Raw genomic sequence first — 17,796 nt, 5'->3', positions numbered from 1 at the left:
CCTTACGCCTGATTAGCTTCCGTGGCTAACAGCTAGCAAATGAGATGCAGCTGCACGTCGATGCAATTATGTCCGTACAGAGCAAAATATCTCATCAGGTGACACTGGTGAAATCTGCAAAACGCTTAAACTTTGGAAATTATTATGCAAATGTCCACTTTAAATGCATTGCACTGCAACATTCAGATATAATCTATAGCTGTACGTATGCTGCGTAATACATGTTTAAAACGTGCAGAAACGTGCCTCCAGATTCCCATTGACTTCCATTCATTTTTTTTTTTTAAATTATTCATTCATATAAAATCGTCCATCACAGACATCAGCACCAAACGTATTAACCATCATGACAAAAGTACACTTGACAACAGGATCTCATATTGGCATATATTATTTTTTATGACGTTTTTGGAAAGAAAACTTTTCTTCCTTAAATCTGACATTACAAAAATAAAAAAATCATTGACATATAAAAGATTGTAACAATCCCCCACATAATAAAACCCATTTGCATAAGAATATTGAAAATATTACAATTTTTGTATTTTTTTTTCAAGAAAAATGTGAAAAATCACAAACACTGGCAAATAAATTTTCAAAATTAATCAAAAATTTATGATTTCTGTAAAAATAAAAAAACGCAAACATGTACAATTTTCATGACATTAATGGTAACAGCATAACATTTTTCAATGATGGGTATGAGGGTTAAAACTCAAATTTTTATTATTTCAATATAATTATGTTTATATACAGCAATAGATTTGTTTGACCACTGGGGGGCTGCAGAAACAAGACGCAAACATTTACATTCGAAGTTGTTATTTTTCAGGAACATTTTACAAACATATACCATTCATTTGGACTCATGGTTTTGTCCTCCTGATTGATCACATCCACTAGTTACTCTCTTTTCATGTCTATTTCTGGTCTCCACCAACTCCTTTTTGTCACCTAGTCTTCACTAGCTATTTCAAAACTTCTTCTCACGACATGCTGCGGCCAAAAACAACTCCATTATAGATAGAAGCGACAATGACGCAAAGCAGAAAAACTGTAAACTGGACCAGACTGAAAGATGTTGTAGATCATTATAGCTGCTGATCAGGTTTTGAATGGTTTTATCCTTTTTTACATCCCATTTTACATTCTAACATAGCATTTTTTTTTTTATTTGTACTGTAAATTGTAGGACCCTTTTTTAGCCCTTTAAGACTTTAAGAGATAAAACAACCATCAAAAGTATCTGTGTCTGAATCATAAAAAGATCGCTCTCTTCATGACAGGATCCATTCACAATAATAAATATCACAAAGAGTGAACACCCACTTCTTGTGATCATAACTATGGCACACCTCCATCAGGTAAGTGGTTAGCTAACCGGTTAGCTGATGGGTGCTCCCGTGGTAACCAGCTTGTAGTAGGCTCCGTTCAGGGCCATGAGCTGGTTGTGCGACCCCTTCTCGATCACGAAGCCCCGTGACATGACGGCGATGATGTCCGAGTTCTGGATGGTCGAGAGGCGGTGGGCGATGACGATGCAGGTCCGGCCCTCTCTGGCTTTGTCCAGGGCCTCTTGAACAGTCTGTAAATTCCATTAAACACAAAATAATGAAGCGGTGTTCACACTCTCTCTTTCTCTTTTCCTCACACACACACACGCACACACCTCAGGCAGGAGCCATTATCAGTTCTACCCACACAGCAAGACACACAAGCCTCACAATTATAGCAATTTCACAATCATGCGTTGATTACTATCATTAGAATGTTCCAGTGGATCGGTGCGCTGTAGAGGCCTCGTTGCTCCTCAGCGTGCTTCAGACATTTGTGCTGGAAAAGCCAGCGCACAGTCCTACAGACTAAATTTATCTTAAAGAAGCTCTACTGCAGGGTTGGTACGAGCTGTGAGCTGCTGGTGATAATAATAGCAATGATGAATGATAATGATGTTAACGATAATAATAATTAACTGCCTGCTCTTAGCTCTTAGCTCTACGCGCCTGGAGAATACACGGCGAGGTGAATCGTACCTTCTCGCTCTCCGTGTCCAGGGCGGAGGTGGCCTCGTCGAGGAGCAGGATCTTGGGGTCGCGTATGATGGCCCTGGCGATGGCGATGCGCTGCTTCTGACCCCGAGACAGCTGGGAACCCTGAGAGCCCACGTTGGTGTCGTATTTCTGAGAAGAGAAAAGAAGAGAAGGGAAAAAGCTCAGTAAGAGTCTTCTTTGCACATTACTTTGGGTTCCTCTGCCTTTTCCATTCTAATTTGGGTCTGGATAAGCAGGATTTATTGCAGTTTGTTACATTCAGAGGAGTAAATTCACCTCCTCTTGTGACAAAATGTGGTGTACCCCAGGGATCTATCCTGGGGCCACTGCTGCTCTTATATATATATATATATCAATAATTTGGCAAATGTATCAAATCAGCTATCAAAAATATTGTTTACATATGATACTAGTTTATTTTATTCTCATAAAAATCCATTTTCTCTCAGGAAAGTTGTAAATGAGGAATTGGAAAAAATTGCAAAATGGTTCAAAAGCTGTCACTAAACATAAAAAAAAAAAACTTTATTTTATTTGGTTAAAGTCTTTGCAAATATAACTGCACTGATTGATGATGTTCCAGTAGCTAACGTCAAATCAATGAAAACTTACATCAAAGATTGCCAAAAATATTGGAATAGTTGGAAAAATCTTCTAAATACTAAAGTCTTGCTAAATCTTTATTATTCAATGATTTATCCTTTTATTAGTTATTCCAATATGAAACTGGAACCAATTACCCCCTTGCAAAAAAAGAGGGGCGAGAATTATTTCCTTATCTGCTCCAAGAAGTTAATTAATTAATTAATTACCCTTGTTTTACAAACTTGGCATGTTTAATATTTATCAAATCAACAAACTCCAAATTGCTCAACTTGTATTTGGTTCATTACATAAAACAATTCCCCCATTTTTTAATAACTTTTTTTTACAGCCAATAATCAATTTCATAATTTAGTTTAACATCCAGAGGTCCCAGGATATGGAATTCACTTCCTCCTCACTTAATTAAACTTTCTCCAAGATCATTTGTTTTTGTCTTCAGTTCTGCTTCTGCTTTCTGTCTTGATCCATTGTTGTTGTTGCGCCCTGACGTATCTTAAAAGGTACCAAATGAATGAAATGAAAAATGAATCTTCACCGTTATTTAATGACAGCGGAAACGAAGGCGACACATGCATCACTCAGGAGCCTGTGGTTGTTTTTCCAGAAGGTTTGACGAGTCATTAGCTGAACCAATAACAAACTAAATTGTCTCAACAGGCTTTAACCCAGAGCCCCTTACCCGGTGGCAACCATAAGGCGGAGGCAGCTCACATCCCATATGACCCATCTGCTTGATGTTGCCCGTGCCAGTATCCTTCTGACAAGTGTATCAAAGTCTGATTAAGCCCATTCCTCTGTGCCATGGAGCTCCTTTATGAGTGACTCCACTACAAATCAGCCAAACCACACCGACTGCCCCGTGCTGTTATCATGTAAGGCAGGGGTCTTCAACAGTGACCCCTAGGGGGTCCATAGAGGTACTGCAGGGGTTTCACAAACTTTTGGTTGATTAGACATGTTTTATATATTTTTTTAAAAAAATTCCCCCACAAATTTAAATTTCTTTAAATACACATTAGCATGAATCCAACACATTTTAGTAAAGGGATGAATGGAGGCAGAAGACACCATCTTTCAGTCAGCAAGTCAGCAAGGTTAGGTTTGTGTTTACGCTGCAGTTAAACTGCCACCCTACTGTTGTGCGTTTGCAATATTTGAACCTGTGTATTATTTGAATAGCTTAATATTGAATGCAAAATGATAACAACAATAGCACTAGGCCCAGTTTAATATAGAAAACATATAATAGGTAGCGGGTCCCTACTTAATCTCTCATCAATTCGTGGGCCTGAAGACCCCTGATCTCGCCTCCATTAAATCTCGCCTACAATAGAGGCCTCGCTTTCTCTGTCAGCTGTTAACTAACTCCTCCATCTGAAGCACACAAGCCTGTAACGTTGCCTTTTCCACGACCTCCAGTGTTTGCCTGCCTCTCTTTGATTTGCCTTTGCCGACTCTATTGCCAACCTGTTTTCCGAGCACGCTCTGAGCGAGTACACCTCATTTGGACCTCAGAGGTTCCCCCTGTGCTTTTGAGTGCCAGCCACAAACATTACACACACACACACACAAACACACAAAGACCAACCACAGTACCTCGGGGAGAGACATGACAAAGTCGTGGAGCTGAGCCTTCTTGGCGGCGGAGATGACCTCGTTCATGCCGATATCCCGCGAGTTGTCGCCGTACTTGATGTTCTCGGCAATGCTGCAGTCGAACAAGATGGGCTCCTGGGAGACGATGCCGATCTTGGAGCGCAGGAAGGGCACGTTGACACGGGTCGAGTCGTGGCCGTCAATAAGCTGCAATTGATTTTGCCATTAGTAGGCAAGCAATACAATAATCAAAGATTGGAAATACAATCCACTTAATGAGCCATCATGCTACTATCTCCACTGTAATTCCTCTCCTAGCTACGCAGAGGTGACTCCGTCCTTTTTAAATCTCAGACAGAGAATAAAGACTATGAGTTTCCAAACCACTTCCAACTCAATTAAGGCCATTTGAATCCTGGCACTGAGCCCTCACTGGCACATAGACAAACTCCCGTCCTGGGAAGAGTGCCCCTTCTTTTCTTCCACAGCGCGGACTCAGCATAAACGTCTGACTGATGGATGAATTGAAGTGACGTGAAACACTTCCATCACCGCGTACGCTGAATGTCCGGCAATTATTCTTTGACTGTGACAAATTACAGGTTTCACTTTCACAGCGACGCCCAAGGTATTAAATGAGCCCCGCGAGAGTGGAAGTGGAAAGCAGACGTCACGTCGGACTGTTTCATTTCAAAACGAGAGACACTATCGAATTAAAACCGGGAAAAAAAAAAGATTAAATGTCAGCATCTGCAGCGACGCCATAAAGTATAACGTTAAGTTGCACATTTTCTTTTTGGAAATATGCAAACAATCCAAGCTCTATAGTACAATATGCAACCGTATCATAATGTGCAACAATGGCTATATTATCATTTATCCAGAACTAAATCTGTGTCCCTTTAGTAAATCAACATTAAATCAAATGTTAACAGCTCCTGAGGTAAAGCGCTCGTTATGTGACGGATAAAAACTCAGCTTGCTGCTCAATTCACTGACGAATTAGAGCATAACAGAGAAGAGTGGAGAAGAGGATTAACATTAAAATGCTGCTTTTAGCAAGAAGTAAATACCAGGTTGTAAAGATAACCCATTAAAAGTAAATGTCTGATTTAAAAATCTGCAAAAATCAATGGTACAACTGAAGCAGCAAAACACCGGACGCTCTATTTCCATTAATGCATTTGGACAAATGGGAAAAAAAAAGATAATTGCACTTTTAAAATGCATAATTGCAAGCGCAACTTCTGCACAGCGTTTGTATAATAAAGCACATTTTAAATATAGGTCTAGATTTAAAGATACTCCCTCTTGGATTCAATTCATTATGAAGAAGAAGAAGAAAAACCTGCTAAAAGTGGCAGCTTTTTGTGCCGTTTCACGGTTCACGTTGCTTTTAAATCAAATTATAAATGAATGTGTTATTTTAAATTTTAAAGTAAACACTAAATTCCTGCAAACGAGTTCAGAAGCTGTTTTTAGATCCTCTTCAGCTGCCAGACAGTAAAAGAAAATCCAACTTCCTGTCCGTTTATATTGTATATTCATATATATATATGTCCTTCTTACCACTTTGCCCTGGTCGGGATCATAAAACCTCTCCAGCAGCTGGACGCTGGTGCTCTTCCCGCAGCCGCTGCTGCCCACGAAGGCCAGCGTCTGGCCGGGCTTCACCGACACGTTCAGCCCGTTCAGGACCTGGATGTCCGGCCTGGTGGGGTAGGTGAACTTGCAGTCGATGAACTCTATGTTCCCTTGGAAGTTATCCTGGAAACGTGGGGTCGAGAGGACGAGGAGAGAAAAAAAAAAAAAAAAAAAAAAAAGGAGACCAAAGGTTAGAGCTGGCTTCTCTCTGGGTGAAAATATGTTCCTCTTCTACACGTTCCTGATGTAAAACTAACACACAAAGCCCTGCTTTTTTTTTTTTTAACTCACCCATTTGTCTCCCTTGTTGCTGTAGACGCTGATCTGAGGCACGCGATCCAGCAGCTGGAAGAAGCGCGCTGCGGATATCTTGGCCTTGGCGTAGTCCGGCGTGTAGGAGGAGGCTCGGCCGAGGGCCGTGCCGCTGGTGACGATGGCTGAGATGACCCTGCGAGCGCACACCACATTTTTAAACGTTTCTGCGATTAAGACGTCCACGTCTCGTAACCGGACGGAGCCTCTCACCTGAACACCAGGCTGAAGTGGAGCCCCTCCTGCCGCACCAGGTAGCCCCCGAAGCGGTAGGACGCCGAGTTGGTCAGGAAGATGACGCACTGCGCGAAGCCGTAGCAGGCGCCGTACACGTTGGCCTTCTTGAGCGCGGCGTGGTACGGCGCGTCCAGCTGCGCCTCGTACATGTCCACGAAGCTCCTCTCCTTCCCCAGGCCGGCCACGGTGCGGATGTTGTTCAGGGCCTCGCCGGAAATCTGCGAGCGGGTTCGAAAAAGATTAAAGGACACGGACGGGAGGCTGTAATTAATTCCTGTGTGTGTTTTAAAGTAGATATAGATAAAGCAGTTTCTCTGTTCTTATCTATATCCTGTTATATGCTGCCGCAGTAAGCCAATTTCCCCGCCCCACGGGGATCATTAAATTTTCATCTAATCCACTTTACTCGCCTGGGTGGGGTTTACGGCGTCGGGATAATTAAGATAGCGTAAAGGAAGTTCACAGTAAATTAACTTTTGAACACTTCTTTGTGAACTTTCTGTTGTCCTGAGTATTTTTCTTTTTTTTATACACTGTGACTTTCACAAGCTCGACTGGATTTTTTAAGAATAAGCCCGCCCCCCTCCCCTTCCCTTGGGGAGGGGGGCGCTTCAGCCCTTGTTAGGCTGAAAGCGCCTAAATTACAGGAGCAGCTAATAAAATGATATCGTGCCTGGATGATAGGGGGAAAAAGTTGGATGCTAAAACAGTTTTTAAGATATAAAGCAGGAGTTTTCAACAGCCATTAAACTTATGTAGAGATACTATAGATAAATATACATTATTATTATTAGCATTTTGAATTCAACATTAAGCTAGTCAAATAATACACAGGTTCAAATATTTAGTTTTTTTCCCAAATATGTGCAACATAGGGTGGCTACCTAACGTATATAAATATATATATATATGTATAAAAAATGTCTAATCAACCAAAGGTTTTGCGACCCCTCTGCAGCCCCTCTGCGGACCCCCTAGGGGTCGCGAACCCCCTGTTGAAGACCCGTGACATAAACTGCGATGGCGTGCTTCTGACACGCTGCGTTTTTGTTTTTTTTAATGCTCCGCCCACCCACCCGCCCAGCCGACTCCATGGCCTGCTTGTCCTGCTTGGCGAAACCCGTGAGCATCTTGGCCTGGAAGCCGCCGGAGAGCGCGATGAACGGCAGGAAGCAGAGGATGAGCAGCGTGAGCTTCCAGCTGAAGTAGAAGGACATGATGATGGCCACGCCGATGTTGGTGAGGGAGTTGACGATCATGCCGATCTGCGAGCCCGTGGCCTTGGAGGGGAAGGGGAAAAGAGGGAAGTCAAATGGGCACACGTTAGTCTACTATAATACCTATAAACACCATCTCGTTTGTTTTAACCCACCCCCTGCACTTGTGACGCGTCGGTTGCCAGGCGCGTGGTCAGAGCTCCGGGGCTGTTCCTGTGATCGTCGAACCAGCCGATCTCTTGACCCAGCATGGCGTGGAAGCCGAGTCGCCGCAACCTGCGGGTCAGCAGCTCTCCAGACTTGGAGAAGGCGTAGCCCTGCAGAGACGTACACTTTTATTAAACCCAAAATAGCCTCGCGTTAATGGTGTCTTTGTCGTCCCTGCCCAGCAGGGGGGTCAGGACTCATTGAATTGATTATAGAGCGGCAGCTCCGCGGGACACTGGGAAATGATTCCTTTATTGGAGAAGGTATTAATTTACCAGGATGAAGGAGGTCTTTTTGTAACTTTACCACAACCTTGAGCAAAGGAGAAGCAAATGCTGCTCTACCTGCAGCATCTGAGTGAAGAAGGAGATGACGCCGACCATAACGAAGAACACACAGATGCTGTCGATCTCCCTCCTCTGGACCCCGGGATCCGTTATTGAGAAGGTCTACACACGGACACACGTAGCATATTAATCCAATACAATCTAATACTAGCCTTAGCTTAGCATAGCTGCTTTTAAGGCTTTTGTTTTTAGTTGTTTGTGCTTCAGAAAAGTTGGACTTGAACCTCACCGCCAGGATTTGACTGAACAGCAGAGAGTAAACAGGGTTGACCCCCCCGTTTATTGCCGCGCCGAAGGATCCAAAAAGCATGTAGGGCCATTCGGGTGTGTTGTACTTGAGGATCCTGGCGACTGGCGCCGGCTCCACCGGCTCCTCCTCGTCCTCCGGGATCGCGTTCTGAATATAAAAAGTTTACAGAAAAAACCGTTAACTGTGGAGAAGGCTGAGAAGGAAAACAAAAACAATGGAGTACCAGGAAAAACTTGCACCGCGTTGGCCCGTGACTGTTGTTGGCGCAGCTTTAACCGCCCACACAGCGCAAACAAATGCCCCCACCTTGGATTTATCTGCCTGTGACACGGCGTAGGCTCTGGGGCCGAGCTCTCCGGCAATGGGGACCGAGGATTCTGGGATCAGGTTGGACAGCTGGGACCGAGACCGCTGACGGATGGAAGCTCTGCAGGGGGAAAAAAAACAAACAGCTGCATCTGTATCTCTGCACATCTGCATTGACTGTACCGCCGGTTGCTTTAATAACGGTGCAGATGGAGGACCTCGACCTCCTCCGCTGCTGCTTTTAGAAGCGGCTCGGAAGACGCGAAACTCTCCCAAATGTCGAGGTAATCGTGGGAGGGTAATTAAGAAAATGAAGGTAGCGGCTTCTGTCATGACACCAGCCAATTACAGCCACGAAAACGACGGCTGTAATAATCCTGTTTAGAGAAATACACACCCGAGTGAGCGCATGGAGAAGTGTCTGTGTGATACCTCAGACTTTCACGGTAGCTGCCTGCTCGGGTTAGATTAAGCCTCTCTGGCTCCTCTTCACTGTTGGCCACTAATGCAAAAGATCCAAACAGAAAGTCACTTTCACCGGATGCTCATGATTTCCATAATTTAAAAAAAAAAAGGGGGTGGACCTACTTTGTCGAGCCTTCTCGTTCAGAGCCTTGTCTCCTTGGCTCTGCAGGGTGACCAGGGTGAAGTAGACGCCCTTCCTCTCCAGCAGCTCGTTGTGTTTTCCCCTCTCCACGGCCCGGCCGTGCTCGAAGCCCACGATCACGTCGGCGTTCTTTATCGTGGACAGACGGTGAGCGATGGAGATGGTGGTGCGGCCCATGCGTACCTGTGAGGACGTTCAGATCGTCTACGCTTTACACTCAGGGGAATAGGGTAAAGTTTTTAACTAATAGGTATCACCATGAAACCTCTGCAAATGATTACTTACATAAATACAATAGTTATTTGTATTACAAGTTTTCTGTGAATTCGTATTTAAATATGCAAATTAGCAGTTTAGTACCTAAATATGCCCACATTTGCATAAATTTCCAGAACATAAATTTGAATATCGGCTAAGGTGAGGTTCAAAATTCTTGTTTCGTTTTGTTAACATGTTATATTTACAGGTATTTACAGAAGGAATTTTGGATATCTCTTTTTATCACTCCATAAATCCCAAAACAGTTAAAAAAAATCTATTTTTGCCATGTTTTTAGGAGTAAAATGTTAAATAAATCAGGCTCTGAATGATATATGAAAAATTCCCTCTGTAAACACCTGCAGAAACTAGTTAGGAATAAATCTGGAAAGTTTGGTGTGTGTAAGAGTTACTGAAGTGGAGATTTCTGGCTCAGAGTATGTAGAAAAACTCGTTTTTAAAGTTTTACACTGTAAAATCACGTATATATATTCGTTGGAAACCACTATGTAGCAAAACCAGATCTACTCAAATCCTTCAAAACATATCATATGATCATATCAACATACATCAAAATATCAGATTATGGTTCAATCGTCTCCACCTTCGTCTCATTTTACCAAAGACAATTTACGGCCAGATGAACTCGGATGAGTCTTCCCCTCTCTTCTCCTTCGTCCGTCTTTTCTTTGACTTTTCTTGCTAATTGGAGTTTTGAGCTTCTCTGCATTTTTTAAATGTCCCTCACAGATAAACACAGACTAGAGGCAGAATATCACTTTGTCAGAAATCGACACCAGTGAGAGTTCAGCTTCAGATCGGCCTTTCTACTTTCGTGATTGGCTGCCAATACAAAGGATATGACCATATTTGGACCTGACTGACTTTTGCAGGAGAAAAAGAGCTTCACAACGTTACCTCATATGCCGGGGCAGAAAGATGACTTTTAGAGAATTTGGGAGTAAAAAATCTCACAATTGATCAGTGAGTGGTAAAAAATGGGTTTTTGCTACAGACTATAACCAATGAGCAACCAACGGAGGAGCTACTGTTAGCTAGGGGTAGCATTTTGCTCAGTGGTTTAATGAGCTGCCAATTAGTGATTCATTGAGCTGGATTGGCTGAAAAGTCACCGACTAAAAGGGTCCAACTAGTGGCAACGTTAGAGCAACAGACACTTATTAGCAGCCCGACACATGCTAACGGCAGACTACTAGCTTGGTGTTTCTACACAATCAGAAGCATAAAAATAGTCAGACGTACTTTATCCAGAGCTTCCTGAACTATAGCCTCGCTCTCGTTGTCAAGAGCAGATGTCGCCATGTCCAGGAGCAGGATGCGAGGGTTCCTGACCAGCGCTCGTGCAATGGCGATACGCTGCTTCTGCCCGCCGCTCATCTGGCCGCCGCCTTCTCCGACCAAGGTTTCAAATTTCTGTCGGATTGAACAGAGGGTTACTTTCTGAGGGAGCTGCTTTACGTACACTTTCTGCGTTCTCCACCTGGGGCAGGTCCATGATGAAGTTGTACGCGTTGGCCTCCTTCGCCGCCACGACGATGTCCTCCATGGAGACGCCGGGTCGGCCGTAGCGTATGTTCTCGGCGATGGTGGTGGCGAACAAGACGGGCTCCTGCTCCACGATGCCGATCAGGGAGCGCAGCCACTGGAGGTTCAGCCCTCGGACGTCGTGGCCGTCCAGGGTGACCTGAGGCGAAAAGGAGCGAAGCAGCAGCAGGTGCTTACACTAGAACTGATGGATGACGCCATTAAAGCCCCTTTTTTCCTGGCATAATGTGTCTTTCGCAACAATGATAGTTTGAAATCAGAAGGTTGTTAGTCTTGCGGACGACCTTCATTGCGCAATAAGGGGCTATTTCCTTCTTGAGGAGCCGAAAGGAATAAGAGGTGTGTAATTCCAGTAAAAGTGAAAAATGAGGCTGTTAGGATCCACGGACTGAATAATGAAACAGATTATCATGTACTATCACCCTCAGGGGATGGCTATTTTTTTTTTTTTTTTGAAACCACTAGAAAAGGCTTAAAAGGGAGAAGGTGGTGTCCACACCGCATCAAGGAAAGAAAAAGGGAAGAACCACGGCGTTAACAGTACCATGCCCTCTTTAGGATCGTAGAAGCGCTGAATGAGTTGAATGGCAGTGCTCTTCCCGGCGCCGCTAGGACCCACAAAGGCTGTGGTCTCCCCGGACTTCACCGCAACACTGAGCTGGTCCAGGATCTGAGTAAATAAGCGGACACCGCGGGTAAAGTGCATCTTCCTGACACCAGAAATGTGATTTTTCTATTGGAAATCAGAAGCGAGCGCGCACCTTGACTTCAGGTCTGGACGGGTAGTGGAAGGTCACGTTGTGGAACTCGATGTCTCCTTTGACCCTGTCGAGCTTATACCCAGCCTCGGACAAGCAGTCGATCTCCGGCTCCTTTAAAATGTGACGATAGTGTGAAAATAGCTTCCGAGTGGCAAATAAAAATACTGCAACGCTTTCTCACTCTGTCGATGGTCTCGAAGATGATGGTGGCGGCTCCGCGGCCCGAAGCGAACGCCTCCAGACACGGGGAGGCCTGCCCCAAATTCATGGCGGCTATCAGGACACCGAAGAAGACCTGAAATAAAAAAGAAGATGTGACTTTTTACAAGTAAGATGTTTGTATGCGTTAGTGTACCACGTTATACCTGCAGTAGAGTTCCTGGAGTGTACTCCTGAGCGTCCACCACCAGAGTGGAGCCATACCAGAAGGCCAGACCATAGCACAGGAAGATGACCAGCCACATGTATCCGGTGAAAAAGCCCATGATCAGACCCTTCCTGATCCCCCAGCGCTGCGCCGAGATCAAGTTCTTGTCGTACCTTTTAGAAGAGGAGAGAAGCCCGCCCTTTAGGTGCTTTAGCGCACGTGCTAAAAGCTAAAATCGTGCGTACGTTACCTCTGCACCTCCTTGGACTCTCCGCCGAAAGCAGCCACGGTCCTGATGGAGGAGAGGACCTCGTCGGCCACGGCGCCGGCTTTGGCGTAGGCCTGCAGCTCCATCCCCGTCAGCTTGGCCACGAACTAGAGCGACGCAAAGTAGACGGGCAGCGTTGACAAGACAGCTGAGCAAAGCAACTCGAGAGAGAGAGAGGCGTCGGGGTCTCACCAGGGCCATCAGACCGGCTCCGACGCCAATCAGCGGACTCGCGGCGATGATGACGAGCGTCAGCTTCCACCCCTTCACGAAGCCGACGCAGAAGCCGCACACGAAGGTGGTGAAGCGCTGCACGAATATGGCCACCTGGTCGGCGATGGCGTCGTTGATCTTGTTTATGTCGCTGCAACATAAGCGCAACAGCTGTGACGCACGCAAAACCTCCGGGGCTTCAAAAAGTGGCATTTTCGCCGCCGGGGTTTCACACTCACTCTGACATGCGGGTGTTGAGCTCCCCCACAGAGGTGCAGTCGAACCAGCCGATCTCCATCCTCATCACTTTGCTGAAGTACAGCTTCCTGATGAGCTGGATCTGCCTGGCGGCGGACGTCACCCACAGGGAGATCTGTCGGTCGGGGGAACAGAGGTTACGCTCGCATTTGTCAGTTGTTAAAAAATAAAAAATAGGAAAAAAAAGGACCCAGGCCCTGGTTGTGAAGGGTAAAAAGACAAATTCCACACATTTTTACACAGCTCCTTTCAGCAGCTGCATAATCTGGATGGTTTTCTGAACAAGTGGGTATTAATGGCTGCAGGACAGTGTAGCACTATGGAGCCATTTCTGAAGTCTAAATCAAATTAGGAGCTCAAGAAACAAGAGAACATCTCCTTAATCTATCATCACACTGGAAATATCTATGAACGTATCTTCACGACAAAAGTGTCTTTTTCCAATTTTTTTGATATTTTAGTGGTAGTTCTGCTTTTTGCTATCACATTTGGCAAAGGTGTGTATTTCTTTTTAGTAAATTTTACTATTTCAAACTCAAATCCCAATTTTTACATTGTGTAATTAAATTGTTATATTGTTATCATTAAGGGACATAAGTGTCCTCTTTAAAAAAACGCCCTAAAAGAATACACGAAAATTGAAATATTTTCAATAATCTAAATGCAAAGTGGATTTTTCTTGGGGGGATTGTTAGAGCCTTGCACATGTGAGTGATTAGCAGCAACACTTGATTTTGGTGGATTTTAATTTTTTTTTTTTTGTAATGCCCAATTTACAGAAATTGTTACCTTGTTACCAATAAGAGACAAATGTGTTAATATTTTTTTCTACTTTTTTTCCACATAAATCTTTTAATCCACTTCAGTACTAATCACCAATACCAAAAGTTTGATTATTTTCTGACTTTGTAATGGCATCGAAAAAAATTAAAAAAAAAAAAAAAAAAAAAAAAAAAACACAAAAATTTAAAGAATTTCAATAATATGAATGCAAAGTGGATTTTTCTTGGGGGGATTATTAGAGGCTTGGACATGTCAGTGATTAGCAGCAACATTCATTTTTATGGATTTTTATTTTTTCTGTAGTGCCCGTTTCAAAAAAATCACTCCCACTAAAACCCATTGAAAATCCATTGAAACTGCTGCTGCACTTTGGCTTTTTTCACATTCAGACTAATTCTCTCTGTCTTTCAACTAACAGGATAACAGTTACAGCTGGAAATACCCTAAATTACACACATACATGCACACACACTAGATCACTACAAACGCACTCATCCCCACGACCTAACATCATCATCTCTTTGTCGTGACAAACTTGGGAATAGTTGCAGGTTTACTTCAGAGTTTCAGAAACCCAAATCAGGGCTACAACTCTTTCGGGATGCAGACAACCTCTCTACTTTTAACGTTAGGCGTCAAACTTTCCTTTCTTGGTGACCCTGAACCATCCCATCAGCTATGCTGCTATAGGACCAGGCTGCCGGCCATCAACGTTCACCTCCTCTTCCAGTCTCTCGTGTAACATGCATCAGCCACATCTCTTGTTTGTATCTGTTTCAGACGCTGCAGGTGTTCTTGAACCGTGACAGATGCATCGTCTCGGTTCCTCCTGCTGCTCTGTGTCGTCTCCTTTTTTTCTCGGCCTCAGTCAGATGAGCTCCCTCACGTGTGAGCTGCTCAGTGTTTCTCCCTTCACTAAAACTCGCCGCTGTTGACGCTATAGAAGTAAAATGAAATCGAATAGTGGCATTTTTTTTTTTTTTTTTTTTTAAATCGCACAGGTCTAAATCTTGTTTTCATTGTTTATTATCTCGCCGTTATCGAGCCTTGGGACTCCAGACTTAATTTGCGCGGAAGTGTAATTCCTCCGTCCTGGCTGAAATCAGTTTATTGATGTGCCAGGAAGGCTCATTCAGTTTTGTAATATACAGTACGTCGACCGAGGTCCAATTTATTAAGCCCTAAATTTTTTTTCCTTCCGTCTAAGTTCCCCGACTCCAAATCTGCCCGGGCTGGTGCTGGTGAAGTGCTCATTTCAAAGATTTTACAAAGCTGCGGCCCCGTAATTGCTCATTAGTAGGGCTGTCAGGAGCGGTGAACGCAGTTTTCAGAGCCTGCGGGAAATAAACTAATATGACTATTTGTAGGGGATCTCACGGCACGCAATTAACCGCATTAAAGGAAATAAATAAAAGCGTGCGGAGTGGAATATCAAGGCAGCGGGAGGAGGAGGGTTTTAGACGTGTTTTGGACGTGTTTTAGACGTGTTTTAGACGTGTTTCAGACCAACCTGGAAGTATCCGAGCAGGAACACAGCTGCTCCGATGCCGACGTAATAGAAGGCAAACAGGGTCATCTCGTACTCGATGTCGAGGACCCTGAAAGGAAGGGCAGTCACTGAATGATGAAACCACACAGATGTAAAGCGGTTAAAATCACAGTTTACATCATGGGTCTTCAAGAGGGGGTTGGCGACCCCTAGGGGGTCCACAGAGGTACTGCAGAGGGGTCTGTATTTTTTTTTTAATTTAAATTTAACTTTCTTTAAATGCACATTGACATAAATCCAGATTATTTTAGTAAAGGGATGTTTTAGAATGCAAAATAATAATAATGTTTATTTTTTAAATGGCACTAACTGAGTTTATATAGAACACATATAGTAGGTAGGGGGTCCCTACTGAATCTCTTTATCGGTTTGGGGGTCCTTGGCCTGAAAAACGTTGAAGACCCCTGTCTTAAATCACATTTGACGTTGTAAAAACAAGCCTCCTCGTGCATTTCTCACCACCCACTCACCCACAGGGCCTCTCCTTGAGCGGCGTGAGCATCTCCAGCGTCGCGTTGATGACGGAGCCCCAGTCCGTCTGGTTCAGGGGCGTGTCGGGGTCGTGCGCGTACGTGTAGTTCTTCTTCCAGACGATGGTGTTGTTCACGCACTCCTTGCGTTCGTCGCTCAGCTCGTTGAGCTCGATGTCGTACTCGATGAAGGTGTCGGTGAGCAGGCCGAACACCAGCAGCATGAGGGGCTGCGCCGAGCCGTGCAGCACGGCGCACACCGAGCCCACCACCATCATCAGCACGTCTTTGCACGTGGCGAAGCGGAACTGGGGGGCGGGAGGCTCGAATTAAGCGGGAAAATCTCAACAACAAAAAAATAAATAAATAAAAAATTACACGTGTCTTTACCAGCTGGAAGAATCCAACTCGTATTGCCGCTTGTTGTTCATTCCCTTGAGCTCTGTTTGAAATAAACGCCAGGTCAGATTTGTGCGAATTAAACGTGAAAAAGCGTTCATACTGCTATGAGGTACTCACTTCTCACCCTCCTTGGAGGTCGACATGGTCCTGCACGAAAGACAACACAACACTTTGTGATGAAGCAACATGAGTGATTCATAAGTTGATGCAGGGCGTGGAGAAACGCTTTCCCTCGAGATTCAAGAATTCCTAACCCTTTATTCAAACCACTTCAGACACAAACGTGTATTGATCTCTTGGGGCCACCGTAGTTGACCTTTCACTTGGTCGTTTTTCATGGCAAACACCAGAAATCAAAATAAAAATCATTAGTCTGAAGAAAAAAAGGAATATTGAGCTACTTTGATAAATAATTCTTTAACAATTTAACTTGAAAAGTGTATCATCTTTAATATGTAATATGTACAAATATGGTTTTCTTAGGTTTTACATACTAAATATGTAACAATACATCAAATAGTACACTTACATGTAGGAGCCAGCTGGCCCTGTAACACACCAACAATAGAATATGAATTATTTCTTTATTCTGAATATTATTATTATATATTATGAGTATTTTTCCATCGTTACCTTCGTCTGAAAACTCATAGCTCTGGTTTTCATGTCCCAGCTTCTTAATGCTCTGGAGTCTCACTGATCCCGTCGGCATGTTTGATTGATTTATCTGGAAAAAAAGCACAAAAATAATACATTAAAGGTGTCAAAAATTGAAATGGCACGTCGAAGATTACATTTACTCCAGCACAAAAAAAACAAAAAAGTTTGAAACCCACCAATCTTTCTTATCCTCGACTGAAGCTTTTCATGGATCCCAGTCAGAGGTCCCGTCCTGTACAGCCGCTACGTCCCCAGGTTTGGTTGTAGTGGTGGAAGATGGTCACTCAGACGTTGGCCGACAAGTTCTGTACCTTAGCAATGATTCACGTGCTGTTATTGAACCTTTATTGGGCTCGGTTGGAACTCGGGGTCGAATTGCTTTGTTTAAAGGTAAGTGTCCTCTTGGTTTATTCTGTGAAAGGGCCAGTGACCCCGCCTGAGCAAACATTTTGCCTGCAGAGATCCTGCACTGTTTTCTGTGTCATTACCACCTGAAGCGACACCTTTAAATGGGCGTTGTGTAAGATAAGATATATTCCTTGCATGTTAAATTATTTGCTCCCACAAGAAAAGAAAAAAAATAATAAAATGTGAGGGTTTAAACTTATACTATTTGGATTATACGCTTGTCTTAAAACCAAGTGGATGATTGTGACCAACTAAACAGCAGCGTGAAGCCAAATGTTGTAACAATAATAATTGGATGAAGGAGAGTTTGGACTCAGTACTTGAAGACTTCTTTGACAGAGGACATGATGTATCCCTGAACATCTTGAGAGACCAATTAATTTCAAGTGATGACAAAAAAAACAAAAACAGCTTTGATAGCTGCTCTGGAGGCCGAGAGCTGTTCTTAAAAGA

At 43.8% G+C, this 17,796-nt stretch overlaps 1 protein-coding gene across 1 annotated transcript; it reads right to left on the bottom strand.

Moving 5' to 3' along the window:
• Positions 1 to 375: 375 nt before the first annotated feature.
• LOC125000773 (bile salt export pump-like) lies at positions 376 to 17,383 on the bottom strand. Its single transcript, XM_047576443.1, has 29 exons — positions 17,112 to 17,383; positions 16,909 to 17,002; positions 16,805 to 16,823; positions 16,393 to 16,422; positions 16,264 to 16,315; positions 15,874 to 16,181; positions 15,365 to 15,452; positions 13,053 to 13,186; positions 12,793 to 12,964; positions 12,583 to 12,707; positions 12,331 to 12,505; positions 12,147 to 12,260; positions 11,966 to 12,076; positions 11,749 to 11,874; positions 11,140 to 11,343; positions 10,902 to 11,072; positions 9,362 to 9,563; positions 9,206 to 9,275; positions 8,774 to 8,894; positions 8,447 to 8,614; positions 8,215 to 8,319; positions 7,819 to 7,980; positions 7,523 to 7,726; positions 6,423 to 6,664; positions 6,189 to 6,345; positions 5,823 to 6,020; positions 4,254 to 4,460; positions 2,034 to 2,180; positions 376 to 1,585 (listed from the first exon to the last, which is right to left on the bottom strand). Exons 2-29 carry the CDS (start codon positions 16,985 to 16,987, stop codon positions 1,385 to 1,387), a joined length of 4,092 nt encoding a protein of 1,363 aa, XP_047432399.1. The 5' UTR covers positions 16,988 to 17,002; positions 17,112 to 17,383; the 3' UTR covers positions 376 to 1,384.
• Between the last annotated feature and the right edge of the window lie 413 nt (positions 17,384 to 17,796).

This window comes from Mugil cephalus, chromosome 23, assembly GCF_022458985.1.
Source record: "Mugil cephalus isolate CIBA_MC_2020 chromosome 23, CIBA_Mcephalus_1.1, whole genome shotgun sequence".
In the NCBI taxonomy this organism is placed as follows: domain Eukaryota; kingdom Metazoa; phylum Chordata; class Actinopteri; order Mugiliformes; family Mugilidae; genus Mugil; species Mugil cephalus.
The sequence above is the reverse complement of the archived record's forward strand: the minus strand, read 5'-3'. Positions and strand labels throughout refer to the sequence as shown.